Source organism: Rattus rattus, chromosome 2 (genome assembly GCF_011064425.1).
Source record: "Rattus rattus isolate New Zealand chromosome 2, Rrattus_CSIRO_v1, whole genome shotgun sequence".
Lineage (NCBI taxonomy): Eukaryota > Metazoa > Chordata > Mammalia > Rodentia > Muridae > Rattus > Rattus rattus.
Window position 1 is genome coordinate 218240072 of NC_046155.1, and position 27673 is coordinate 218267744.

General features: G+C 44.6%; 1 protein-coding gene across 1 annotated transcript in view; it reads left to right on the forward strand.

Annotated features, from left to right (window-relative positions):
• Arfgef3 (ARFGEF family member 3) overlaps positions 1-27673 on the forward strand; it is a 155527-nt gene that overhangs the window by 86946 nt on the left and 40908 nt on the right. Inside the window, exons 11-19 of the mRNA XM_032894946.1 lie at positions 449-561; positions 1285-2183; positions 13795-13961; positions 14710-14875; positions 19563-19670; positions 19995-20210; positions 20347-20457; positions 22645-22795; positions 24975-25292. Coding sequence (XP_032750837.1) covers positions 449-561; positions 1285-2183; positions 13795-13961; positions 14710-14875; positions 19563-19670; positions 19995-20210; positions 20347-20457; positions 22645-22795; positions 24975-25292 — 2249 coding nt within the window. The remainder of the gene's footprint in view (positions 1-448; positions 562-1284; positions 2184-13794; positions 13962-14709; positions 14876-19562; positions 19671-19994; positions 20211-20346; positions 20458-22644; positions 22796-24974; positions 25293-27673) is intronic.

The window sequence follows — 27673 nt, forward strand, 5'->3', positions numbered from 1 at the left end:
GAGGGACAGGCATCACTTGTGTAACCACAGAGCCCACCCCAGTGGTATACATCCTCTGGCAAGGCCACACCGTCCAAACCTACCCAACCAGTGCAACCATTTAGGACCAAGAATGCAAATGCCCAAACGTATGGATCAGATTTCACTCAGACCACCACAGGTTTCATCCTGACCACACCTCACTGCCTAGGTACAAATAGGCCCAAATCTGGAAAAAAAAAAAAAAAAAAAAAGTCCCAAATCGGAGACTCTTCAGGTTCTAAGTATTTCCGAGAAAAGAGCTTCAACCTAGTGACCATTCCTCCTGTTATGTCCTCCCCTAAAGAAGCGTGCATTGTTTATTTGATCTCGTGATTTTAAAACTTGGTGAATATTTGGGTTTGTTTTGTTTTGTTTTGTGATACTCACTTTTATTTTTCTTTCTTTCTTTCTTTCTTCTTTTCTCAAGATACTTGGGAGCCCACAGCGTCTGTATGATTTGGCGGGACCAAGCTCTCTTGAGTCAGAACCAAGGAAAAGATCTATTTCCAAAAGGAAGTCCCACTTGGATCTTCTCAAACTGTATGTTTCGTTCTCCTTTCGGACGTGTGTTGGCTGTCCAACACTGCTTCTCTGGTTCCTTTTCACCTTAGCCCCAAATTCATAAAGTTTTGATGAGGCTACATTTAAAAATGTGCATATTTAATTATTTACCCACAAGCCATACAAAACGTATCAATTTATTCTACTCAGAACTTGCCAGATACCCATGCTGGCTTAAAACTGAATCTACACTGAGACATCTAAAAACTATCCACTGAATTATTAAAGGGGAGAACTTGGATTTACAGTATGAGACGTAGGATTCTGTTGCAAGTAGCTTCCATAGGAAGCGAAGCAATTGGTATGAATAGTCTTAGCGTATCTGGTAAGATAGGGTTACACAGAAATGTCTTCAAGACTCCTAGCCACAGAGACTGTTTCTATTTGCAAGTCTGAACATAACACAAAAATAAAATTCCCAGTGTCCATTCTTGAATAAAACAACACATTCCCTTCTGGAATTTTTACCTGTTCCCAGAAAAGTTAGCCAACCAAAGAGGGCATACGGTTTGAGGTGGAGAACCTTATCTGGAGGCTTTTCCCAGCCCGAGCATTTCTTGTCTTGTTGTTATGCAAATTAGGCAAGTTAGACTATCTCTTTTGAATACTGTGTCGTTGGTCAAGGTAATAACTCTTGTATATTTGGGGCATTTCTTGATCTTTCATACCTGGCTGCTATTCTCTCTCTTGAACACTGTTTAGCATCATGGACGGCATGACGGAAGCATGCATCAAAGGTGGCATTGAAGCCTGCTATGCCGCTGTGTCCTGTGTCTGCACTCTGCTCGGGGCTCTGGATGAACTCAGCCAGGGGAAGGGCCTGAATGACAACCAAGTGCAGCAGCTGCTTCTGCGTATTGAAGAGCTGAGGGATGGGGCGGAGTCAAGCCGGGACTCCATGGAGATTAACGAGGCTGACTTCCGCTGGCAGCGGAAGGTGCTGTCCTCGGAGCACACGCCATGGGAGACAGGGCACGAGAGGAGCCCTGACATCAGCATCAGTGTCACCACAGACACAGGCCAGACTACCTTGGAAGGAGAATTGGGTCAGACAACACCAGAGGACCACAAGAATGGGCTCAAGTCACCAGCCATTCAGGAAGGCAGGGAGACCATGAGCAAAGTGTCGGAACCTGAGACCATAGACCAGCCTGATGTGGTTCAGAGAAGCCACACGGTCCCTTACCCTGACATCACTAACTTCCTGTCAGTGGACTGCAGGACAAGGTCCTACGGATCTAGGTACAGTGAGAGCAACTTCAGTGTAGATGACCAAGACCTGTCGAGGACTGAATTTGATTCTTGTGATCAGTATTCCATGGCAGCTGAAAAGGACTCGGGCAGGTCTGATGTGTCGGACATTGGGTCAGACAACTGTTCACTTGCTGATGAAGAGCAGACCCCTCGGGACTACATGGGCCATCGGTCCCTGCGAACCGCTGCTCTGTCTCTCAAGCTGCTGAAGAACCAGGAGGCAGACCAGCACAGTGCACGACTGTTCATACAGTCCCTTGAGGGCCTCCTTCCCCGGCTCCTGGCCCTGTCCAGTGTGGAAGAGGTGGACTCTGCCCTTCAGAACTTTGCCTCTACCTTCTGCTCAGGTTTGTAGACTGTCTTTTGCAACAAGAACATTTAGAACTTTGTGCCTTCTTGGTCCATAATCTTCATAACTATAATTTTGCTAGCTTTATGAGTCATAATGTATATACTGATATGCAGCCGCTGAAGGAAGATCCCAGACTCAGATAGTTTGGAAAAAACAAAAAGCATTTAATTTAGCAGAAACAACTGGTATGTGGGGGTCAAACATTTTCAAAATGGAGACCCCAGACAAAGGCACACAGGCCTTCTTATAGGGAACCGGAGGAAATCTCTAGAAGGATTAAGTAATCTAAAATTTCATTGGTTGGTGCTAGTGGATCACAGGTGGTCAGTAGTCTGCATTCCTACGTCATCAACATTTTATCATAGGATGAGATCCAGTTGCCCAGCGCAGATGGCCCATTCTGAGATATTTCCTCATTTTTATGATTATCTCCAGGCTGTCCTTTGGGAGGGGGTTTAATGATCTTGTTATGGATTTTATGGAGCCTGGTGTCTTATGCCCCAGTATCTGAGACTTATGGTCTGTTCCTGGAGCTGGTTGGTGCCTTATGGCCTTTTTTCGAAAGCAGTCCTGTACTGGAGACAAATGGGCTCCTTAAATGGAGACAAATGTGGTTTATGTTGTCCTTTCAGCAGGATATTTGATATGTAACCCCTTTGAAAAAGTCATACAACCCCCTAAAGGGTCGCAGCCAAAAGGCTGAGAACCACTGGCCTAAAGCACGTTCGTGAACCCCAGCTTCTCTTCTGTTGAAGAAAGGAAATGTCTAGAAGACTTATGGATATAGGTTTCTGATGCAGAGACAAACTCTCAGCTTGGACTGCTCTGACTAGCTGTCCTTGGTGCCAAGGAAGATAGTCCATCAGGCATCAGTGGTCTAGAACTTTTTCAGCTTTTCAGAGCCCAACACCGCCGGTTGCGGTAATGACTGAGTCTCTGGAAAATGGTAAAGTTATATATACAGTCTGTTAGGTTATTTCTACACCGGCAAAATGAGCCAGTTCAAGCCAGATTAGATTATATACGGACAGCTTCATTGGGAAGCTGCTCTCAGTTGAGTTCACTGGCCCTAAGGACTGAGGCCAGGGAAGTCACCATGGGGAGTGAGAATTGGAGGGAGGGGAAAGAGGAAAGAAAGAAAGAAAGAGAGAGAGACAGAGAGAGAGGGAGAGAGAGAGAGAGAGAGAGAGAGAGAGAGAGAGAGAGAGAGAAAGAAAGGGTGCATATGCAGAGAAAGAAAAGAGAGAGAGAAGAGAGAGGGAGAGACAAAAATGTCTGCATTACATAGGGAAGAGGCTCTGGGCAGCCCAGCTCCCGGGATGGAAAGTTCAGGGTTGGGGGCAGGGTATGCCAGGTAGGAAGTGAGGGATTCTGGGAGAACCTGGAGGCCAGGTCTGCTTTGGTGTGTAAAATATGCAGCTGAGTCCCTTATGTGGGAGTGGGAGATTGGGAGATCAGGGGGGTATAGAAACCAAACACAGTCTTCTTTTTAGAATTATAATAATTATGCAGTGAGTCAGGGAGATGGCTCAGACAGTAAAGGCGATCTGAGTCATGAGCCAGATATCTAACTTTGTGGTGCTTTTATTATCATATATTAGTGGTAGCATTTTCATACTTGTATCCAATGTATTTTTATGTTCACCCCCTTTACCCTCTGTTTCCCTCCCACTGATCTCCTTCACCCATGAGCCTCTTTCTTTTGCCTCTAATTTATTTGTTAGTAGAAGTGGGCCTAAGGGTGGGAGTGGGGATGAGAGGCTGGTGGCAGTGACCCAATGAATTTCCCTAGGGTTGTGTGTGAGAGAATGGGAGAGGCTTTGTTTATAGGATTATGAGCATCTTACCAATAACTAGACCTCTGAAGATTACTTTCTTCCCTGCCACCAACCGTAATATAGATCCTCAGCGAGAGGTGAGAGCCTCCCTTTCTATGCTAGAACTCTGGTGGGCTCAATGGTCTTCTTTGTACAGTCACCTCCTCTGAGCTCAAGATCGTAGGAAGTGGGTTTTTATTGTTTCGATAAATGTGACTAAAAACAACTTGTGGAGAGGGTTTATTACACCTCATAGCTTACAATCCTTCATGAAAGGGAAGTCAGGGCAGGAACCCAGAGCAGAAACAGGAGCAGAATCTATGGAAGAGCGCTACTTCCCTGGCTTGCTCCCTGTGGTTTTCCCAGCCTGCTTTCCTATATAACCTAAGACCATGCGTCAAGGAGTGGCACTGCCCACAGTGGACTATGATCAAAAAAAAAAAAAAATGCTCTGTAGACTTCCCCACAGGCATCTGATGGAAATATCTTCTCAATAGAGATTACTCTTTCAAACTAATTCTAGGTTTGTGTAAAGTTGACAAAACCCAACTAGTACATGTGTGATGTCGGATAGTTTCACATCCATCTCCCTTTCTTTTGTCTCTAATATTCCTTTTATCCCTTGTTCCCTGGTATCCCCTGAGCCTTAGAGAGATTGGTATTGGTTGATTTCCTGCCCTTAGATAAGCATTCAACATTCACTTACTCTCAGCAGTGAGGAGTCTTTTCTCTTGTTGCTTGTTGCTGCTGTAAGAAGAAGTTTCTCTGACCACAGCTGAGAACAGCACTCTCCTGGCTAGTTTCATGTCAACGCAATACAAACTAGAGCAACGGCTCTCAAACTGTAGCTCACTACCCCTTTGATGTATTGGGAGTTTAGTAAGTTGTGCTCCCAACCACCCACTCACCCATTGTGAATCTTTGTATTCACGAATGAAAGACACATACACATCAGTTAATATTTGATATGCTGTGACTAGCTCAAAGGCTGGGCACTCCTAAACCTTCCCCTGTCGTCCAACGCTCCCCTCTGGTACTCCTGAGACTCCTAAACCTTCCCTGCTACCCCAGGCCCAATTGGAGAAGTAGGCAGTGACCATTTACCGGAATTTTTACATGGCTGATTGGTTTTCTCTCCTGCAGTTCTTATTTCCCACCCACCCCACCCCACCCCACCCAAGTCATGGTGATTCTCTCTCTCCTTCCTTCCTCCCACTTCCTAGCACCCACAAATCTAAGGGCCCCGCCTCAGTCTACCAACCCAGCCATTGGCTATTGGCTCTTTATTGATCCCAGTTGGGGAGAAGGACCTTCAGTGTTTGGACACGCGGATTCTTAGTTTTGGGGACCAGATTAATTTAAAACATTAGAACCAATCCCCAACACTTTGGGGGTTGAATGACCCTTTCATAGGGGTCATATATCAGATATCCCACACATCAAGCAATTTACATTACCATTCATAATATAGAAAAATACAGTTATAAAGTAGCAACAAAAATAATTTCATGGCTGGTTGTCACCACAACATGAGAAAAGGGTTGAGAACCATTGTACTAGAGTAATCGGAGAAGAGGGAACCTCAATTGGAAAAAAATGCCTCTATAAGATCAGTCTGTCAGCAGGTAAGCTTATAGGACATTTTTAAAATTAGTGATTGATGGGGTGGTCCCAGCCTATTTTAGGTGGTGCCAATCCTGGACCTGGTGGTCCTGGGTTCTATAAGAAAGCAGAATGAGCAAGCTATGAGAAGCAATTCAGTAAGCAGCATCCCTCCATGGCCTCTGCAGCAGCTCCTGCTTCTAGGTTCCTGCCTGGTTTGAGTTTCTGATTGGCTTTCCTCAATGGACCGTGTTTCAGGATTATGCAATCCAAATAAATGCTTTCCTTGAGTTTTCTTTTGGGCATGGTGTTTCATCGTAGTATTAGAAAAGTAACTAAGACAAGTGCTAATCCATGGGCATAAACATAGTTACTTAGAAGACAACTGATGGTACTTTTTTTTCCATTTATTGAAACAATCACAATAGCTTCCCCTCTAGGGCCTTTGGCCTCCTCTGCCACATGTATTGGTTGGCTTTATATGTCAGACATTGATTCTCCCTGTGGAATAGGCCTCAAATTAACTTAGAAAGCAGTTGGTTACTTCCGTAAGATACTTGCCTTGATTGTACTACTGGTAGATCTTACTTAGTTGGCCAATAGTATGGCTTGCAGGGTCCACATCTAAGAATGATATTAGTGTCAGTTATCCCAAAGCAACCTGAAGAGCACCACCTATGAAAGCTATTCAGCACCATAGTGCTACCCAGAAGGGAAGAAGCATCTAGCCAGGCTCCGGCTTGATTTCTCTGTGTCCTGAGACCAGTTTATGTAGTGGCTTCAGCAGTAGGACCTTACCCTGTAGTTCTGTTGAGCAATCAACTCAATTAATACAATCATTTGTATCGTTTGGGGACCTCTGAGATTTTTTTTAAACCAATTACTCATAGCAAGACAGTCTACCCTCTGCACTGGGATTTTTGTTTAATAACCAATGGCTTCTGGGAGCTTCTTTTCCCACCACACAAAGATACTTCTGTTCAAACATTTTTGTTACTGATTTTAATTTTTATCTTACCAAGTATCATACTCCCTCGCGGCCTTTTCATACATTGTTATTTTGAGTTGACACTATTCTTCCGCCCCAGATCTTTAATTATTCATTTAGACATTACAATTTTTAAACCTTTTTTTCTCCCTTGCTCTGTCATCTGGCCTCTGCTCTCTTACCTGAACCAATCACTTAACATTTCTTGCCTGGGGACTCCTATGCTCACACAGCTGCTAGTTATGTCACTGGCGTAAGCTTCTCTAGCTGAGGGAATAAATAGTGTTTTGTTTCAAGCCATATTGCTTATGGTGTTAATGTAAGGGAGCTCGGAAATACTCAAGCAAATGGATTTCCTAAGACAACATTTGACCTGAACCATAACTGCCACAGAAGTACCTTCTTAATCCTGCACAGAACAAGGCATCGTCCAGGTTAAGTGGATCCTCAGGACCAAAAGAATCTCCAGCTTTGCCCAGAAATTGGTAAGAGGTCCCAGGCACCTCTCTACCTGAGGATGGCTCTCACTTAAATAAGTGGTTTTTGACTCACTTTGACTGTATGTAAAGCTGACTGCTGATGATAGGGTATTTATAATTTTATCAATTTTTTTGAGATTAAAGCAGTCAAGTCTGAATCTCAGATGTTAAAAAAAAAAATGGCTGTTTCTTTCAGTTACAACAGTTCTGACTCTAGACTCCAGGCCTGCCTAGCTTGCAGGACAATCAGTCTCTGTCTTCCTATGGTTCCCATCGCAAGATCCAACCCAAAGTTGGAGCTTATGCAAGATCTAAACTGGAGGGACCCTGATGATTGCTACCTCCAGTGAGCCCTATTGACCCAGCTCATTGGCTACTGGGGCTCCATACATCTTGCTATGTCTTCGCCAGCCTGGAATCCCAAGATTCTGGCACAGCTGAGACTCCCCGCACACCTTCATCTGTATTCGTTATAAAGCTGCAGGTCTTTGCAGACATCAGGGAGCCACGCACTGCAACCCCTACTAGCTAAGCACCCTCCTGCCTCTGCCTTGCTGTCTATGTACTCCTCTCACTGCCGCTCCTCTCACTGCCCCTCAGGGAGTGAGTTTCGGTCTTTGGAAGAGGTCCTACCCTTGAAAATCCAAAGCATGAAGGCAAGGACACTGTTACTAGCTTTGGCTTCTAGCTATGGTTTCAGCAACCCCAAACATAGTCATCTCAGTTTACCTCAATGTCTTTGTGGAACTCAGAGTGAAAAAATGGTGGGGAGAGTTCTAGGGTAAGTGATCATGTTTTTCTGTCTTGGTCTTGTAGGGCTATGTGTTTGCAGGCATTATAAAAATTAATGATTACTGAAGGAGAGGGATTCATTTTCCTCTTTCCTGTTGAGTCGGAAGTTGGCCATCCAGAGTTCTTCAGTGACCTGGGTCCTGGGCACACCCTGTCATTCTGTTCTGCTCTGTTTCACAGTGACTTACATACTAAAGTTTTCTTCAACTGAGCTGGCCTCACTGACCAAGCTGCATATCATACGGCCTTTATGTCCAACCAGGAGGGGAGACAGCAGAATAAGGTCCCAAAGTCTCTCCTTGGAGATAAATATGACTGCTTTAAAGGGTGTTCTATATGCCCCAAGTCTAGATGACCTCACTGCATACCAGTCTCAGGACAAAATGTCCTCTGGGTTGATGAGTGCCTCATAGCCACACATAAAGTAGAGGCCAAGAGAAGAACAGAGCCCCACATTGACTATGCCCTCCATGTGTGTTCTCACCAGTCACAACTATGTGCAGAATATCTGTGCCACGGGCATTCTTCTGTTAGGAATGTCCTCCACAAACACTCATGGCAGAGCTGCTAAGGGTCATCTCATCCTGTAAGCTCGCTCACAACTGAAACAGCATACATGGGTATCAGTTGAGCATCAATTAAATAAACAGCAATGCAAACACGCAGTGCTCAGTGCAGTCATTAAAAGTAACAAGGCAGTGCCAAGAGATGTCCAGACACATCACCGTGAAGTACAAAGTGTATGGTCCTGTCTTATCGGCAACTATATTACCGTGCACATAGGAAAGAGCGTGTTTCTTAGGAACGGAGTCATTGAGTCTTAGAAGAAGACTTATTGATCTAAGATTTTTGTGCTCTAAAATACTACTCAGTGTTTTCCATCAAGTATTTGATACTGATTTTTAAGAGAAATGAGACATTATCTTAACATAAGAAGGACTTTTAGAGTTCTTTTGTGAAATTTTGTATCCGGTCATTTACTTGTAACCAGTCAAGCAGATAATCCATCCTCCTGTTCCTGGAAAGTAGAGAACATCTTTATTACAGCTGGCCAGATGGACTACAGTTATCAAAATGATAACTCTCTACATGGAAAAATAGAAGCACTGTAGCTAGAACATGCCAACGTTCATCCTTCCCTTGGTTTATCGCTGCAAAATGGATACTATATCAATAAGACCAGTCAGAAAAAGATGCATAGAACCTACCATGGAGTTCCTACACACATTAGCACAAGGCACAGTGCAGAAAGCCGCTTTCTATCTGTGTAACATTAGGCAAATTGATCAACGTCTCAAGGAACTTCTCCTTGTTAAAGTTTGGGCAGAATCAAATGAAATGATGTGCGAGAAGAAATTGGCTGTACCTGGTGGACAGTATTTATGAAGTATTGTTGTTGTTGCTGTTGCTTTTGACTGATGTCACCAGATAACGTATCTGGTATAACAGGAAAATTGCTCCTTTCTTTAAGTATGTAGAATAGTCCACATTTTGTGCCATCCTCAAGTTTGTCAGTGCTCTGTAACTGTAAAAATGAACCTGAACATAGATGAGAGGCGACTGCTGCCAAGCACCATTAAGAAGCGCAACAAATGATTTCAGACATGCGCAGATCTACCAGCAATGTCTTGGGGCCTTGTTACCCCTCTGCTAATGGCATGGCTTCCCATCTTAGCACATTCAACCCCAACCCCTTTTGCTTTCAGCATCTGAGTATGTGCCCACTTTTCCAGAACATATTCCCAGCTGACGTAAAACAGTTGTCTAATGCTGATTGGTGTCTAAGATCAGGCCACTTATGGATTTTCTCCCTTTACATGAACTCAAATATACATTTTAATCTTATTGGCTAAACATCAAACTCTCAATGCCATTCCCTGCTTCACTGTGGGAAGAAATGGATTTGAGGGCCTCTCTCTCCTTTGGAGAATTACAGTCAAACCCACAGACACCTCATAGTGCTCAGGGTTCCCCCCACAAGTCATCAGGACCGAGAAACCTTGTACACATCCTCAGCAAGAACCAAGTATCAGATCTCTCTCTTGAGCCTGGCTTTCGGTTTTTTTGTCTTTTGTTTTTTCCATCTTTATTAACTTGGGTATTTCTTATTTACATTTTGATTGTTATTCCCCTTCCTGGTTTCCAGGCCAACATCCCCCTAGCCCCTCCCCCTCCCCTTCTCTATGGGTGTTCCCCTCCCCATCCTCCCCCCATTACCGCCCTCCCCACAACAATCTCTGGGGGTTCAGTCTTGGCAGGACCAAGGGCTTCCCCTTCCACTGGTGCTCTTACTAGGCTATTCATTGCTACATATGCAGTTGGAGTCCAGGTGGCTTTCAGTTTTCAATTCATCTGTGGGCTGGGGAGATGACAGTGAGGGAAGGAGCTGAGTTCAAATCTTCAGCATGCACGTAAAATGCTGCATGTGGCCACCTGTAACCCCAGGGAAGGAAGGGGAAGTGGAGGGTCACTGGGGCTTACTGGCCTGATGGTCTAGCTCCAGGCTTAGTGAGAGACAATGTCTTAAGGGAATATAGCAGAGAGTAGATAGAATAGCAGGACACCAGTTACCTTCCCCCTATAATACACACACACACACACACACACACACACACACACACACACACACTCACACTCTCTCTCTCTTTCTCTCTGTCTCTGCCTCTGTCTCTCTCTCTCCCTCTCTCTCTTATACACACACACACCCCACATAGATATCACACACACACACATCCCACATAGATATCATACACACACACACACACATGTGTATACACAGTCACATGGATTCATACACATATGTATTTATACACATATGCATTCACCTTACACAGATATGCACATGTTAAATTAATTAAAGATAAAAATGAAAAAATGGACTTGCTTCAGTCTTAACTGAAGAAGAGGTTACTGAGGAGTTGGAGAGGGCGTGGCAGGAATAAAATAATAGGCCTTGTGTGCTTGATCACCAACTGCTCTCAGTGAGGTCCAGAAGGGCTGCAGTGTCCTGACAGCACTCCGCAGACAGGCTGTTCCTCGCTGTGAGTGGCCGGCCTAAGGAGGGATCTACCTAGATGACATTCATACTTACATAAGCTGGTGACACTCCAGTTCTTTCCAACCTTCAAAGCTTTTTTGGGTCCCTATCTTTTTTTAGGAATAAATGTTGCAGCTACAGATTTGCATTTCTCAGTTATTGTGAATTTTTTTTTTTTTTATATTTCAAGTGACGGGCATCTTTGAGGAAGGAATTCTCTCCGACATGATTTGAAGAGTACACAAGCCTGTGCTGTTTTCACATGTAAACTTCCAGAAACCTAGTCTCCCAAGTTTGCAGAAGTGGATGTGATAAACACTGTACCAGTCTCAGATGTTGTGATGTCACCCGAGGGCTCTCTGAAAGCTCAGACACGGCATGAGCACTCTGGGAGACTGAACTGTGCTTGGGGCATGCATGTTTGCTGGCTTTCTCCATTACCCTGAGGATATCCCAAAGGGTTATTCGTTATTAATTATACTCATTATGAATTATCATCTTATAAGTGCTTTAGGGAAAAATACTTGGGAACAAGACAATAACAATTATGGGGGTGTGGACATATTTTCCAATAGTTTAAAAAAACTGGCTAATTGATGCAAATTCGTTTACTATAGTTTACTCTTCAACATGTCCACTTTAAGCGTATGTGGTATGTGGATGTTCATACATATTTGGATACATATGTGTATGTGTTCATACATGTGTGTACAGAGGCCTAAGGTTGATAGGGAGTGTTTTTTGATCACCCTATGCCTTATATACTGAAGCAGGGCCTCTCTCTGAACCCAGAGCTTGCTGGTGTGTCTCCTCTGTCTAGCCAGCTTGCACCAGAAATCCCTGTCTCTGCCTCTCTCGCGCTGAGGTGACTCACAGGCCTCCTTGCTCACCTGGATCTCTAAGTGAGTCCTGAAAATCTGAGCTTTCCTCCTCAAACGTACGCAGAGGGTGCTCTCCAGCCCTTACATGGTTTTTCATATCTTATGTCATTACTTCTATCAACTTTGCTAGAGATAAACATACACCGCTAAAACCGATATTTAAGTCACCTTAGGCGTGCAATTTAGTAGCACAGATTATATTTATCGTGTTATGGAAGCCTCGGCACCATTTCTAGAACTTTCCATCATCCTAACTAGACACGGTTTCTTTTCCAATTCCCACCTTAGTACACTACCTCTGTAAACTTACCCATCTAGGCCGTGCACACCAGCAGACTCTACATAATTATCGTTTTCGTCTCAGCTATTGTGTTAGCAGAATGTTCTCGAGGTTCATCTGCATCACAGCGCTGGGTAACAGGCCACTTCATGTGTCCCCCACAGGTGATTACCCACTTGTTCCTTGCTAGACGTGGCATTTTCGCCTTTTGGCTATTGGGAGTAATCCCGGCAATTAGCACTGACGGCCAAGCACATGTTCTAACCCTGCTTTCAAATCTTCACAGCATGTGACGCGGGGTAAAATGGCTGACCCTCAAAGTCGTTTTTTTGTGTTTGGCTTTATTTTGGTCTTCGTTTTTGTTTTCTGGTTGTTAATTTGAGATACCGTCTCACTCTGTAAGACGGCTGGAACTTGCTTTGTAGAGCATGATGGCCTTGAATGAACTCGCAGAGATCCTCCTGCCTCTGCCTCCTGAGTGCTGGGGTTAATGGTATGCTTCACCATGCTCAGCACGTGGCTAGCTTTTGGGGGGACACATTTACTTTCCTTGAATTATTTAAACAAGGTCCTTATACGGCCCACGTTTGGGTCAGATTCACTATGACGCCCCAGCCACCTGAGTGCTGAGATGTAGGCCTGTGACACCACACCTGACACCGTAGCTTCACGCTTTTGTCTTAAGTGCGGCCTTAGGTGCCTTACGTAAATGACTGCAGTTGCTCCTGATAATAGCCATGTGCATTTTCACTCCTGCATCATACAGTTTTTAAGAACCCGCTCTGTGACAGGCACTAATATTTCAGGCACCGAAAGTCTCTGATGAACAAAACGACAGCCACAATCTCCGACATACCTCGCATTAGAACGCTAAGAGCAGACCATAAACACATGTGCAGGTTGATACAGTGGCTGAAGCCTGTCGTCTCAGTGCCTGGGAGGCTGAGGCAGGAAGATCAAGTATGATACCATCGTGAGCATGGTGAGACCTGTTTCAAAAAGCTAAGAGGGAAAGGTGCTGCTTAACAGGCATGTGTGAAACCCCGACTTTGATTCCAGGCACACTCACGTGCACACACACACACACACACACACACACACACACACACACAATTACTTGCACGTCTGCCCACATATGTGTGCCTATACCTATGTAAACTATCACTTCAATGCTAAGTAGAATAAGTGGCATCAACGCCATAAGCACAGGGAGAGAAGGAGGTTTGTGCAGATTGGAAGGAAGCTATGGAATGGAAAGGGGAGGTGTCCGAGAAGCTGACTTGAGAGTCAATCATCAGACCATTCTAGGAAATGTCAGAGAAAACACACGGGCCCCAAGCAGGTATAGGTAGAAAGAAGTGGGAAGAAATAGCAAGTTGAGAACAAGAGGCAAGCGGGATTGAGATTGAATGGTTTTATGTTGCCGTAGAAAGCATCTGGAAAATGTGAGGCATAAGAAAGTTACAGATGGCTCAGAGGGCTTTTTACCCAAGTTGTTGCTGCTAATTAATGGCTTGAGATCCAGTTGTAGAAAACCAACTCCAGAACACGACCTTCCCGATAAGCTATAATAATGCATCTGGTCCTGTGAGCATCCCAGCTGGTAGTCAGCACGATATAGAAGCGGTCTGCACGATGGCGTTTCTGTTGCTGGAATCTATCCTGGCTCTCCAGGTGCAAGTACTAGCACACGGTGGCAGCCCCACAGATGCCTTCCTTCCTTCCCATAGGCATGATACACTCTCCTGGCTTTGATGGAGGCAGTAGCATAAGCATCCAGATGCTGATGAATGCAGACAGCTTGTACACAGTGGCACACTGTGCCCTACTGCTCAACCTGAAACTCTCCCATGGCGACTACTACCGGAAGCGACCAACCGTGGCACCAGGCATGATGGTGAGTGTTGGCTTTGACATGGGTTTTCCCCTGGATAAACGCTGATGTCAGCTGTCACTATGCAGCCAAGGGTCAGGTATCTAGGAAGAAACTGGCCAGTGTGTTCTGTGCCCCACTGCCTTGCAGTACCCATGCCTGGGCAGGTTTGGAGGGTGGAGAGGATGAATGTGAAATTCCATGGTAATCACGTGTGGCTTTAATAAGATACCTTTTGTAAGGTGTGTAGTGAGGATGGTGTTCATTATCCTGTGGTTGGTTGGCTCCCTTGGCTGAACAAGCCACTTCCTAGATGTCAGTTTGGGAGTCTAAATCATGGGTCACCACAGAAAGGAATCAACGACCGCTTCTTTCTTGAATGAAATATAACCTTTCAATGTTACTTGATGACAATGTAAGAGTGTAGGTCAAGTCTCCCTTGGGTACATATACTCCTTCCAGAGCTTATTCTAACCCCAACTGCTACTGGGGCAGCAAGAAGAGGCAACTATGGAAGGTGGTCATGCAGGCAATAACCTTCCAACCAACCAAGAACAAGAATGTAAAATGCAGCATCCTGCTCCTTTCAACGGCTGTCAGGTGATGTCACAAATGAAACACCTGTGTAAAGCTTGGGCCGCACTCTAGCTTTTTCCCCTTTTACTCTTACCCCCAATCAAAAGCTCTGGTTCTCTTAGGATGGGAAGGAGCAGTGTGGAGTCTGTTAATTCACAAGAGTGTTATTTGGTCCCCTTCCATGGCCTCTCTGCAGAAAGAGTTCATAAAACAGGTGCAGACCAGCGGTGTGCTGATGGTCTTCTCCCAGGCCTGGATCGAGGAACTCTTCCATCAGGTGCTGGACAGAAACATGCTGGGAGAAGCTGGCTACTGGGGCAGCCCTGAGGACAACAACCTTCCCCTCATCACCATGCTCACAGGTCAGTGGGTAATGCCCAGGGCAAAGTACTCAGTGCCTGGGGGAAGCTGACATTCTGAGGCCTTTTAGAAATGTACAGTGTCCAGGGACTAAGCCACTACCTAAAGACTATACATGGACTGACCCTGGACTCTGACCTCATAGGTAGCAATGAATATCCTAGTAAGAGCACCAGTGGAAGGGGAAGCCCTGGGTCCTGCTAAGACTGAACCCCCAGTGAACTAGATTGTTGGGGGAGGGCGGCAAGGGGGAGGATGGGGAGGGGAACACCCATAAAGAAGGGAGGGGAAGGGGGATGTTTGCCCGAAACCAGGAAAGGGAATAACACTCAAATGTATATAAGAAATACTCAAGTTAATAAAAAAAAAAAAAAAAAGAAAAATGCACAGTGCTTGAACAAGGCTTTGAGTAAACAGTTCTAGGAAGGCATCGGGAGAACACCTCTCAAGCATCTGCTCTCCTTCTGTGGTGGGCAGCCTGATGTGCTCACTGTCACCATTGGGTAGGGCTAACTTAGCACCCTCAACGTTGGAGTACTGCTGTAGGCATCGATGGACTTGTGTCTTCTGGACACAGGCCCAGAGTGATTCCTGGAAGCTCTCACAGGCTAATAGAGATCCCACATTGCTCTGTGCCATTGGTCATTGGTAATTTGGCCATTGATAATGTGACGCTGTTGGTTTTCTACTTGGCTTCGTTCCCATTCCTTGTCAGTATTTTTTTTCTCATCTGTACCAGAATTTAAAATGACGCCAAACACTGACTTTCCCAGTATCTTTCTCTATAGTGTCAAAAATATTAATATCCTTTTTAACTACTAGAAATTTCAAGTGAACACATAGTATCTCAAGGTAGGGTGATTTTTGGGCAAAAGCAGACCCTTCTGGTTTTTCACAGCTTATCAATAATGTTCAAAACTTTGATATGTTCAGGCACGTAAGTTAAATCGTCAAGGCTGGTTTTTGCTGTGTTTTGTTCTTACTGGTTCTGGGTTCCCAGATTGATTGACAATCTGAATTGTCCTCTCATGGCTGTAGCTTATGGGACACATGAGGCATGTTCCTATACTAGAAGCAGTGTCTCCTGCATCGTAAAGTATATCAACTGCTTACTGTACAGGGACAGTGTGGGAATAAAGCTGGATAGTGTAGCCGAGAGGTTGGGTCTGTCGATTAAAAGTAAGTTATTTATCTATGGTTGACACCAAGGCTTTTTATAAAGGTGACAGAGTAAGCAACTGACAGGTGGAATCCACCAATCCAGAATTTGGGAGTAAGGTGCTAATTGGAAACCAGGTAGAGAGATATCAATGAGGAGCAGTCCTGGAACGTTCTTTTCTTTTTTTTTTTTTTTTTTTTTTTTTTTTTTTTTTTTGGTTCTTTTTTTTTCCGGAGCTGGGGACCGAACCCAGGGCCTTGCGCTTCCTAGGCAAGCGCTCTACCACTGAGCTAAATCCCCAACCCCCCTGGAACGTTCTTGAATCTGGAGTCTTTCTTCTAGAATCAAAATGGAACTGGTTAAGAGCAAGTCTAGGTTCCGTAGCTTAAGGATCAGGATCAGGTGACCAGTTTGCACTTTATTGATCACGGTTCTATTTATCCCACTTGAAAAATAACCAATCATGGGTACCGGAGAGATGGCTCAATCATCTTGAGGATTGATATTTGATCCCTAGCGCCTACATAAAAATCAGGCATAGTTGTAGGTACCTATAACCTTGGTACTGAGGAGGTGGACATAGAGAATCCATGACATTTTCTGGCTGCCAGTCTAGTGAATCAGAGAGTTCCAGGCTCCATGGGAGACCCTGGAGACAAAGAGGAAGACAGCTCACATCAATTTCTGGCCTCCACATGTGCACACATATGAACATGCACACAGACAAACACACGGTAAACAATCATTCATATACGTAAAAGACACTCATTTAGTTTGGTCAATGCTTGGTTTCCATCTATTTCTACAAACTCCCTTCATTGGTGTAGAGAGTACTGCCTAGAGTATGTAAGTGTCTTGAGATTCATCTAAGGATCTTAAATACCAGGTTTCTGCCAAATAAGATCCATGAATCCTTTACCCAAAGCTTAGTTAAAGGAGTCATTTGATAGATGTGAAAGGAGTAGCAGACTGTCCACAGTAGCTGTGTTTATCCGCCATTACCGCCAAACAGCCATAATGCAGGAGATTCACGATAGCAATAAAATCTTCTTAAAATACAAAAATGAGGTTCTGTGAGGGCAGGAGGGATGGCTCAGCAGTTAGGAGAACTTACAGCTCTTGCAGATAACCCAGGTTCTGTTCCCAGCGCCCACACGACAACTCGCAATCATCTCTAATTTCGGTTGCAGTGCAATGCCTTCTGGTGTTCTCCAGGGCACCAGGCATGGCATGTACTCGGTCCATAGCTATACATGCAAGTAAAATACTGATATAAATAACAATAATAATTGGTAGTCCATGAGATTTTATAGCAGACTACAGATGTGAACCAACCAGTGAGGTGTGGGCACTAGCTGACCCTCTCCACCGGGAGAGCCACATCTGATAACATGGCTGACCATTCATAGAGATGGAAAACTTCATACTTAAATAAACTTTGTATTGCCTGAGTTCATTAATCTTGTACCCAGCATATAGGATCTATTATAACCTGGGTAAAATGATCACTTCTGGTAAATATCATCAGGCCATTGATTAAAAGCTAAATTGATTCCAGGAAACTGGCCTATTTCTATGGTAGCAGTCATACAAATTGCTACCTTCTGTGAACTTTTGATGCGTTGCCTGGAAGGTTTCCAATATGAAAATGAAAATTTTAATACTATGTATTGACGTCATCAAGCCAGACTGGAGCAAGGATGACGTTCGGAATTAAGGAGAAAATTACTTCTATCCTCTTTTCTTATACCTTTCCCTGTGTTTCATTTGACTCTATCAGTTGCATCCAAATTCATATGTTGTGTCTCATGGTCAGCTTATTTTATAATGAGGAAAGTGGTGCCCAGAGAATGAAGTGTCTGGCTCAGGCCAAAGGTCCACTTCGTTCAGAGATAAGCAGAAACCCAGGCTTTTTTAACCCAGACCAGTCCCTTCTTGCCAGAATATGAAGGAGTTTGTAGAGCTATTTTCATAGGTGGGAGTTTACTCTTGCAAACATCCGAGGGGCGTTGTAATGGTTTGTATATGCTCAGCCCAGGGAGTGGCACTACTAGGAGGTGTGGCCTTGTTGGAGTAGGTGTGGCACTGTGGGTGTGGGCTTTAAGACCCTCACCCTAGTTGCCTGGAATCAAGTATTCTATTAGCAGCCTTCAGCTAAAGATGTAGAACTTTCAGCTCCTCCCGCGACATGCCTGCCTGGATGCTGCCATGCTCCAACCTTGATAATGGACTGAACCTCTGAACCTGAAAGCCAGCCCCAAATATATGTTGTCCTTTATAAGACTCTCCTTGGTCATGGTGCCTGTTCACAGCAGTAAAACCTGAACTAAAATAGAAATAGTTTAGGAACCCATGGTGAACTAAATCACAGAGAGAGACCTGAATGCCAATCAGAAAGCATGAATACTAAATCCACTTCTGTCCTTTGTCAGCCTCATGAACTCGGCCAGTTTATCTACTTTACACGTGGATCTTACCCCAGCCACTCAAAAATTATACCTTTTTCCACTTCAAATCCTGAATTTCATCACTGAAAAATGGAAAAATAATACCATTTCTTCCTGGTTTGAGTAGTTGGCGGACAATCAAATGAGAAAAACAAAACAAAACAAAACAAAACAAAGTAAAACAATTTGAACATTGTAAAGTATCATCATCAGTGCATGTTTAATTAGAATAGAAATTATCTTAACCAAAGAGGTTTATTCTCCTTAGTTCTGGTGAAACAGCTCTGGAAGAAGAAGACTAGCCTGGCATGGTTGTCTATTCTTTTTGATCCAGAATTTGAGAAGCAGATGCAGGAGACTAGCAAGTCTGAAACCAGACTGCTTCACACAGTGAGACCTCTTTAAGCTGCATGTGTGTGTGTGTACTAGAATACTCTGAGTATGATTAGTAATAATGGCGTGATTTTGAATAAATGCAAGATCCAAAGATGAAAACATCTTGAGTGAGTAAATTTTATGACAACAGCCAAGGCAGAGTCTAACCTTATCTTTTTTTTTTTTGATGCAAATGCAAGAGATTTATTTTTTCTGGTGCATCATGGGTCGACCCTCAATCAACCCCTTGTGGCAAGTGACTAGAAGGCAACCCTGAATGGCTATAACAAGAAATTTTTATACTTTTTAGGGGTACAGGTTACATCAGCAAGGTTACAGTTTAACCTTATTTAACCTTATCTTTTTAAATATAAAGCATGCAACATCATATAAAAGAATGCTCTGATAATGCAAAAAAAAGCAGATGGAGGGAACAAAGCAGCATTTATAATATTCTCAGAAAAAGTGGCTCTGTGGCTCATATGTAATAAATAGAATGGGTTTTTGTTGAAAAGACATAAATGTTATGGTGGCTATTGAATATATATATTTGGTCTATATATATATTTGGTCTATATATGAGATATATAGATATGATATATATATATGATATATATATATATATATATATATATATATATATATATATATATATTTGTTCTACCGAAAGGGAAGATTTGGGGATGACTGTACTCTTTTAATTGGCAGATATTGATGGCTTAGAGAGCAGTGCAATTGGTGGCCAGTTGATGGCGTCAGCTTCAATGGAGTCGCCTTTCACCCAGAGCAGGAAACTTGATGACTCCACGGTAGCAGGTAAGGCCTTCGCCTTAAAATGTACATGCTGTACACATGTTACCAGCAATCGAACTGTCAGTGGTGGCTTAAATAAATTATGACTTCGTCTTAGGGGGAAGGTAGCTAATGAAATTGCCCAGCTGAGACCGTGATGTCACATTCATTATTTATGATCGCTGTGTGAAACCTGACCCAATGTAATCTAAGACATTGTATTCCCTGTTGTAGAATTACATGTGACTCAGAATTGCTTATCTGAGGCCCTGAGAACATCAGGCCCTTCTGTGTCGTTCTCTTTGTCCCTGGAAAGTGGCCAACGCCCCCCCCCCCTTTTTCTTGTAGGTATTGCATTTGCCCGTTACATTTTGGTTGGCTGCTGGAAGAACCTGATTGATACTCTGTCAACCCCCTTGACTGGTCGGATGGCAGGAAGCTCTAAAGGGTTGGCCTTCATCCTTGGAGCTGAGGGCATCAAAGAGCAGAACCAGAAAGAGCGGGACGCCATCTGCATGAGCCTTGATGGGCTGCGCAAAGCTGCCCGGCTGAGCTGTGCACTAGGTACCCGTGGGGATCCCTGGCTCTCAGCCTGAGGGAGGGTCTCCAGAACTCACCGGGCAAAGTATGGTTTAGAAGGGGTTCTTCTGGTATGTATCGGGAGAATATGATTAATGGGTAGCTGTTTGTCTTTCTGAAGGGGTTGCTGCTAACTGCGCCTCAGCTCTTGCACAAATGGCAGCTGCTTCCTGTGTCCAGGAAGAAAAAGAAGAAAGAGAATCCCAGGAGCCCAGTGATGCCCTAGCACAAGGTAGCAGCTGCAGGCCAGGATCTACCTGGTGATACCACTAGCAACTGGTCCCCCTCCCATGTGGGATACACAGTAGGCTGTTGCCACCAGTCGGGAATCCCTCTGGGTCACAGGCGTAAGTCTGTTTCAAGTGAGGGAACGTACCTAGTGTTGATGGTGTTTCCTCCTCTATCTCCAAGAGATTCACACTGGCTACTACTGGCAAGGAAAGTACAGTCAGTTGCTAACAACAGTGCCAGGGGCCCACCTGGCAGAGCCTCCTGGGTGTCATCATCAGGCTCCCTGTGCAGAGTAGAGATCCCCCTGGTTACAGCAAGTTGGCCAATGTTCTGAGGGTAAAAATCAAATCAAATCGAAAGGGGGCCCGAAAAACTTCACTCAGGAAAACCTGAGCTCTGCAGACATTGGAAAGGGTCAGTGAAGCTAATGATCTAGACACGAGGGAAGAAACTGTCTTTCCTATAGCAACGGAAGATACAAGGCAGGCAGTAGGCTGACGGAGAGACGCAAGCATGTTCCAAATCACGCCGATGCTATCCATGGATATGTAAAGTAGCTAGTCACAGGGACATGTGTATTTTTAGCAGAGACAAGCGATTTAGGTCACTGTTCCACAAACTTGAGTAATATTTAGGAGCCTGGTGACAAGCAAAGTAGAAAGGGGGAACAAGGAGTCAAAGCTTACTTAAGTATTGTGTACCTATCCGCTCCACACAGATCTTCAGTTAGCTATCTGTAGTGGACATCTGTATGCCGGAACTCAAGAGACTGAGGTGAGAGGCTCACAAATTTGAGGCCAGCTGGAGTGGCACAGCAAGAACTTACTCAAAAATGTGAATTCTAGGGTCTAGAGAGATGGCTCAGCAGTTAAGCGTGCTCGCTGTTTGATCATAAGGACCAGAATTCTCAGGTCTTAGCTCCCAAATTACAAGCCAGGTACAACACAAAAACCTTTCCTTCAACCATAGTTCTCAGGGATACAACACCCAAACTCAGGCCTCCACACATGCACAGGTATGCATGCCTACACATATGTGTGTGCATACATAATCTTTAAAGAGTTCTGCATCGCCTGTTAAGAATACTAGTCGCTCTTCCAGAGGACCCAAGTTACATTTTCAGCACCTACATGGTGGCTCACACCCATCTGTGTGGCTCCTACATCTGCTTCTGACCTCTGAGGGAACCTGCATGCACATGTGCACACACATACATGCAGATAAAACAGTCATACCCATGAAATAAATATTTTTCAAATGTTTAAATGTTTACTATTACAGTTCCTAAAACACAACCTGCTTTACGTGCAAAGCTAAAAATGTTCTAATCGTAAACAAATACAAACTAAAGTTGGTCTTCTATTCATGAGGCAGATAGTGTTTTCCTACAAGTACCCTTCTCCTTATAACATGAAGCTGGCTGAGTCACAGGAAGATAGTTTTCTCTGTTTATTAGCTCTGCATGGTCGCCCACCGAGTCTGGCTTTCTTCCAGAGTGGTGCAGCCATTTTGCCTTATGTTGCGATTTAGCCTAAATGATGTGCTAAGTCAATGTTTGTATTCTCCCTCAGTCATCACCACTCCGTTTTATTCCACTAAAAAAAAGTATTATTTATAGCTTACAGATGCGAGCGTGCAATCCAGGGATGAAATGACATCATGAGTTTCACTTGAAAAGAAGTCATCCCTGTGCTCCAGATACATACATACACACACAGTTTCTTAGATGACCACATCAGACAGGCATAAATAATATTAAGCTGTCTCAGAGAGGCTTACCTGTACACTGCCAAGAACTTCTTGATTATTTATAAGTTAGGGTGCACAGGGAAGGATGAAGAGTCTAGAAGCAGATGGTTTGGCTGGAGTTAGTTCATGAAGCCCACCCACGACGGTGTTGTGTCACACCTGGATCCATGGGTAGACTGGAAGGAACTGAACCTAGCTCAGGGTCCCTCTGACCTTAAAGCCACAGAGCAGGGATCACCAGTGAATGGGGACTTGTCTGACCATGACTTTGCATGTGGACGATGGAGACCTGCCAAAGAGGTGCTTGCAGCCAGCGAAGTATCTACCATTTCCCTTTCGCTCTTGCATGAGAACGCACTCTCTCATTTCCATCTTGTCTCTCTCCCTTTCTGTCTCCCTCACTCAGACCGCTATTTTAATAAATGTCTTTCTGGCACAGTGAAACTAAAAGTGGAGCAGAAACTGGAGCAGATGGGGAAGGCGCAGGGGGTGTGGCTGCACACAGCCCACGTCTTGTGCATGGATGCCATCCTCAGCGTAGGCCTGGAGATGGGAAGCCACAACCCGGACTGCTGGCCACACGTGTTCAGGTGCATGATGGTATTCCCCACCCCTGACGGCACAGACCCTGCCTTGGATAGTCTGGGGTGGTAGAGAAGGTATAGACTCCAGAGTCTGTCAGCATCTCAGGAGAGCACTCACCAGTTAGATACGTTCTGAGTGAAACATAGAGAAGATGTTTCGGGGAACAGAATGGCAGAACTCCTTCAGGGAACTGGGACTTACCTGGTGACATTGCTCTGAGAGACAGATGTCTTGGAGCAATGGAGGAAAAGCTGCTTTCCTGAGTGGAGGATAGAACACAACCATGAGTACAACTCTAGAGTATGCTCAGGAGTCAATAATTCAACTGTTGCATGCTTGTTAACGTCCCTCCTAGTTTAAGAAACGGACCCCAAATAACACACATCATTATGTCCAGTACCTCATTAAGGACATCTAGTTTAAGCGGACAGAGAAAAATATGAACACAGTAGTACATCTGTGCAAAGCACCCCAAAAAATCTGACCCTTGTGGCATGGAAGTGAAGAGAGTCCCAGTCAGCACCTGTAAAATAAAAACAAAGGGACAACTCCATAGTCCGGCTCTTAAACCCAAGTCAAGAACCGTGCCTCCCCAAGCATTGGCTAGAGCAGAGGGAAACAAGCAGGATCACCCATGGAAAGAGAACAGTTAGATGGTAACCCAACGAGACCTGAGTTCAGTTCTACTCCACTAAGACAAATAGAGCTCCAAGTGCTAATTGAGTTCCTAAGAGAAAAACATGTAGAAAACAGGTTATAAAAATAACCTGTTGTGTGTAGTTTTAAAAACACACTACTGCCCTAGCCTGGAGGCTTGGACCGAGTTACCAGCCCCTCCCAGCTTAGCTCCAGATCCATCCACAACCATCCCCCAACCTGGCTTCTCTTTTCTACCCGGATGAAAAACACTCAGACAGCTTTATTACTTGAGAACTTGCCAGCGAGCACAATTGCTGGGTACGGAACCTCCTGCCTGGAAAGGCATGCCTTCAACATTATTATCTCCATTTCTCCTCCTGCCCTAAACTTACCAGCTACCCTGTACCAGTTAGCCCTCACCAACTTCCTCATCCCCCAGCCTACAGTGGAGGTTGAAGGCCCCAGCTGCCGGGAGGCCCTACACGACTGCTTCTTCCTTCTCGTTCCAAAGCATGGCAGAAAAGCCCCTCTCTTTCCCTGTGTCTGCCTTTTCCTCCTGGACCCTGAAAGTCCCACCTGTACCTTATGTCCAGAAATTGGCACCCAGCCTTCTTTATTGACAAAATCAAGAACCAATTAGGGAGCCAGACCCTTAGGATCAGCACCTCCCCCGGACACCAACCACCTCTAAGAGAGCATTGTGAAAGGACCAGGGTGAAGCAGTCTGGGGCGAAGTGGGGTGAGAGAGAGAAACTGATGACCAGATACTTTGCGTTGACCTTACAAGAAAACAAAGGGAAGAGACTCGGGTGGTACTCAAGCGATATAGGTGAATTCAATAAATTCCCTAATTATAGAACACCAGGATAGTTTATCAGGAATGCCCTTTGACAACGACTAAATTACCTGAGATAAAGGATGCCTTAGAAAGCATCTTAATCCTGCATTCAATTAGAAACAAACCCTTTGGAAGTTGGCAGTTGCACGTCTCTGTTCTGTTTCCGCCACTCTAGGGGATGCCCCCTCAACCCCACGCCCTACTTGGACACAGGTATGCAGCCATCCCATCAGACACATCAGAGCTGGGTAGAACTCTACTGGGTCAACAGAGCCTGTCCACTGTGGGCATTTGGTTCATCTGGGGTCCTTTCTTAGGAAGTGCTTCTCATCTAATCAGAGCGTAGTAAAGAGGGAGAGCGGGATTCCTCCGGGAAATCTTTCAAATAAGCTGTCTATCGAAGCAGTGAACTAAGCAACACGGAATAGGTAAACGGGGCTCTCCTGCCTATCTTTCCCCCCAGCCAGTGATGAATGAGAGAATCTAAGGGATCCCTGACCCATGCCAAGACTGTCCCAACCCAAAACAAATTTATATCTCTGAGTGGTAACATACATAGCAAGGAACGGCAGTGTGAAACATGAGAGGGGAGGAGAAAAGCTGAGGCAAACTCCAGGGGTAGCTGGATTTCCTTTTAGCTCACTGTGGGATGGGTAGAGCCGGTGGTGCCGGGCTCCAGTATTTACTTCCTGTTTGACTCTCTCTAGGGTATGTGAGTATGTGGGCACACTGGAGCACACCCACTTCAGCGACGGTCTCTCCCAACCCCCTCTGACCATCCATCAGCCGCAGAAGACATCTGGGAGCTCGGGCCTCCTTGGGGAACTTGAGTTTAAGAGCTCATCCCAGGAGCAGAGTCTGGAACAGGGACCTTCCCTGAACGCGGCCCCTGTGGTCCAGCCCCACACCATCCAGGAGCTTGTTCGGGAATGTAGCCGCGGCCGGACCTCAGACTTCCGGGGAGGTAGCCTGAGTGGGAACAGTGCTGCCAAGGTGGTGCTCAGTCTTTCTACCCAGGCCGACAGGTATGCAAGGCCCGCTCACCCTGAGGATGCCGAAAGGAGGGACTGCATGTTGGCTACGCCTATATTAATTTTATCTGGTCTCCAAATCAGCCTGGGGATAACAATGCATTAGCCAGTTACTAAAAATGATAAAAATGTTTTCTACTGTGAGTATCAATCAATGAATCAATATCAAGTATCAATCAATATCACTCAGCCGTCTCCCACCCCCTTTCCATCTTTGAAAGCATTGTCTTCCGTCTACCATTCACCGTTTTTTGAATGAACCATCCTCTGATATCTGAGTTCCAGACCTGAAATTTAGTCTAGGGTTTTACTATCAGGTCTGACCTCCTCATTGGTAAAATAAGATTTTTTTAAAAGTAATTTTCAGAGGGTAGTTATGAGGTGGAATTAAGTGATACATTACATTTTGGTGACCCCTGCTACGTAATCCGGTACCATGGGTTGTGGAGATCGCTCAGCGGACAAAGTGTTTATTGCACGAGGATGAGAATCAGAGTTCAGATTCCCAGGACTCACATAAAAAGCCAGGCAGGCCTGGTAGCTCCCTGGAGTTACAACACTTGGGAGTCAAGGACAGGCTCCTTAGGTCAAACCAGTTACCTAGGCTAGCAAAAATGATCAAATCCTGGATCCAGTAAGACAAACTGCGGCAATAAATAATGGAATGAGAAGGATTAAGAGAGAAAAAAGGATTGGGGAAGACACCCATTGTCAGGTTTAGATTTATGCACACATACACACACGCACACCCCGAACATACACACATGCACATACACACTGCACACACGCACACATACACACACACCCCACACACACACACACACCCCACACACACACACACACACACACACCACACACATACCGCACACACACATGCACATACACGCACACACACACACCCCACACTCACACACCACACACTCACACCCCACCCACACACCCCACACACACACACACACACACCACACACACACACACACACACACACACACACATACCACACACACACACCACACACAAGCACACACACACATACCCACAAACACACACACACACACACACACACACAAACCCACAAAAACACACACCACACACACTCACACACACACACAAACACACAAGCACACACACACACACACACACACACACACACAGAGTCATACTCATGAAATTAAAAAAAAAAAAAATTCCCACCCAGAAATACGGTACTTGTTGATGTCTAAAGGGCCACACATTAAGGTAAAGAAGGGAAATCAGCTACTGCCTCAAATGTTTGACAACACGTCTTGATTCTGAGGGTTCTTGTAATCGCCAGTCACACCACGTCACCTTATCTATCCCTTCAAAGTATAGTTGATATGCCCAGGCTTCCTACAAAAAGGACAGACAGGAAGTGGCTAGCCCAGCAGACTGATCGTTCACAGGCTGGGCTCAGACAGCCTGACTTCCTGTTCTGACTCTGACATTGACAGCAGCCTGTCAATTCTACAGAAGCCGTTAAACTCTATTTTCCCCCACTGACTCACACAATGTGTGCATGCTCTAACTGGTAGGATAATCACTTGCTTCTAGTTATCCAATAAGTTGGCTATTAAAATATTTCCGAATCCAGGAAGTGGTACATGGGTATGTATAACGCACTCCTGCAGTCTTTTTTTACTACAGCAAAAGTAAAAGAAATGGTTATGACCCGGGAGCAAAATGGAAAACAGCAAAGAAAATGTGTCATTCCTATTAATTTGTAAATTTTTAACTGTTTCTGTCCTTTTCTTTTTTCATTTCATGCTCCTTACTGGACATTACATTTTAATTTCTCTTAAACATTACAGTTTGAATTGGAAAATTCTTATTAAAATATAGCTTGAAAACATAAAAGCAATCTTTGTCTATCCATCCATTATCACAAAATGGGGGTGGTGTTAATATACACCTCATCATAGGGCCATGTCATCAGTATGCCCTCATAACAAGATGTTCTTATACATAGCCAGATATGGAGTAAGCATTCGAAAGTCCACCATTCAGGAAGCTAAAACAGGAGGACCGTGTGTTCTAGGCCAGTCTTGGAAACAGAGGGAGTCGCACGAACTACATCATTGTGACTGGAACTGCTTTTCCAAGGTTTAAGAAAGTGTATGCTTACTACTTTAATCCAAAATCAACACTTGTTAGCACATCTCTTTCCTAGTAGGGCACAGTGATACTGACCTACAAAAGCAAGTAGGTAGGATGTCTATTTTCCTTGTCATTTCTATTAAACATGTGCATTTAGTTAATAATTGAAAACATTCAAAAGAAAATTTTAGTGTGGTCTGACTTGGTAGAGAACAGAGTGATTGCATTACATTGGCATTACATGAGACCTGTGTATTCTT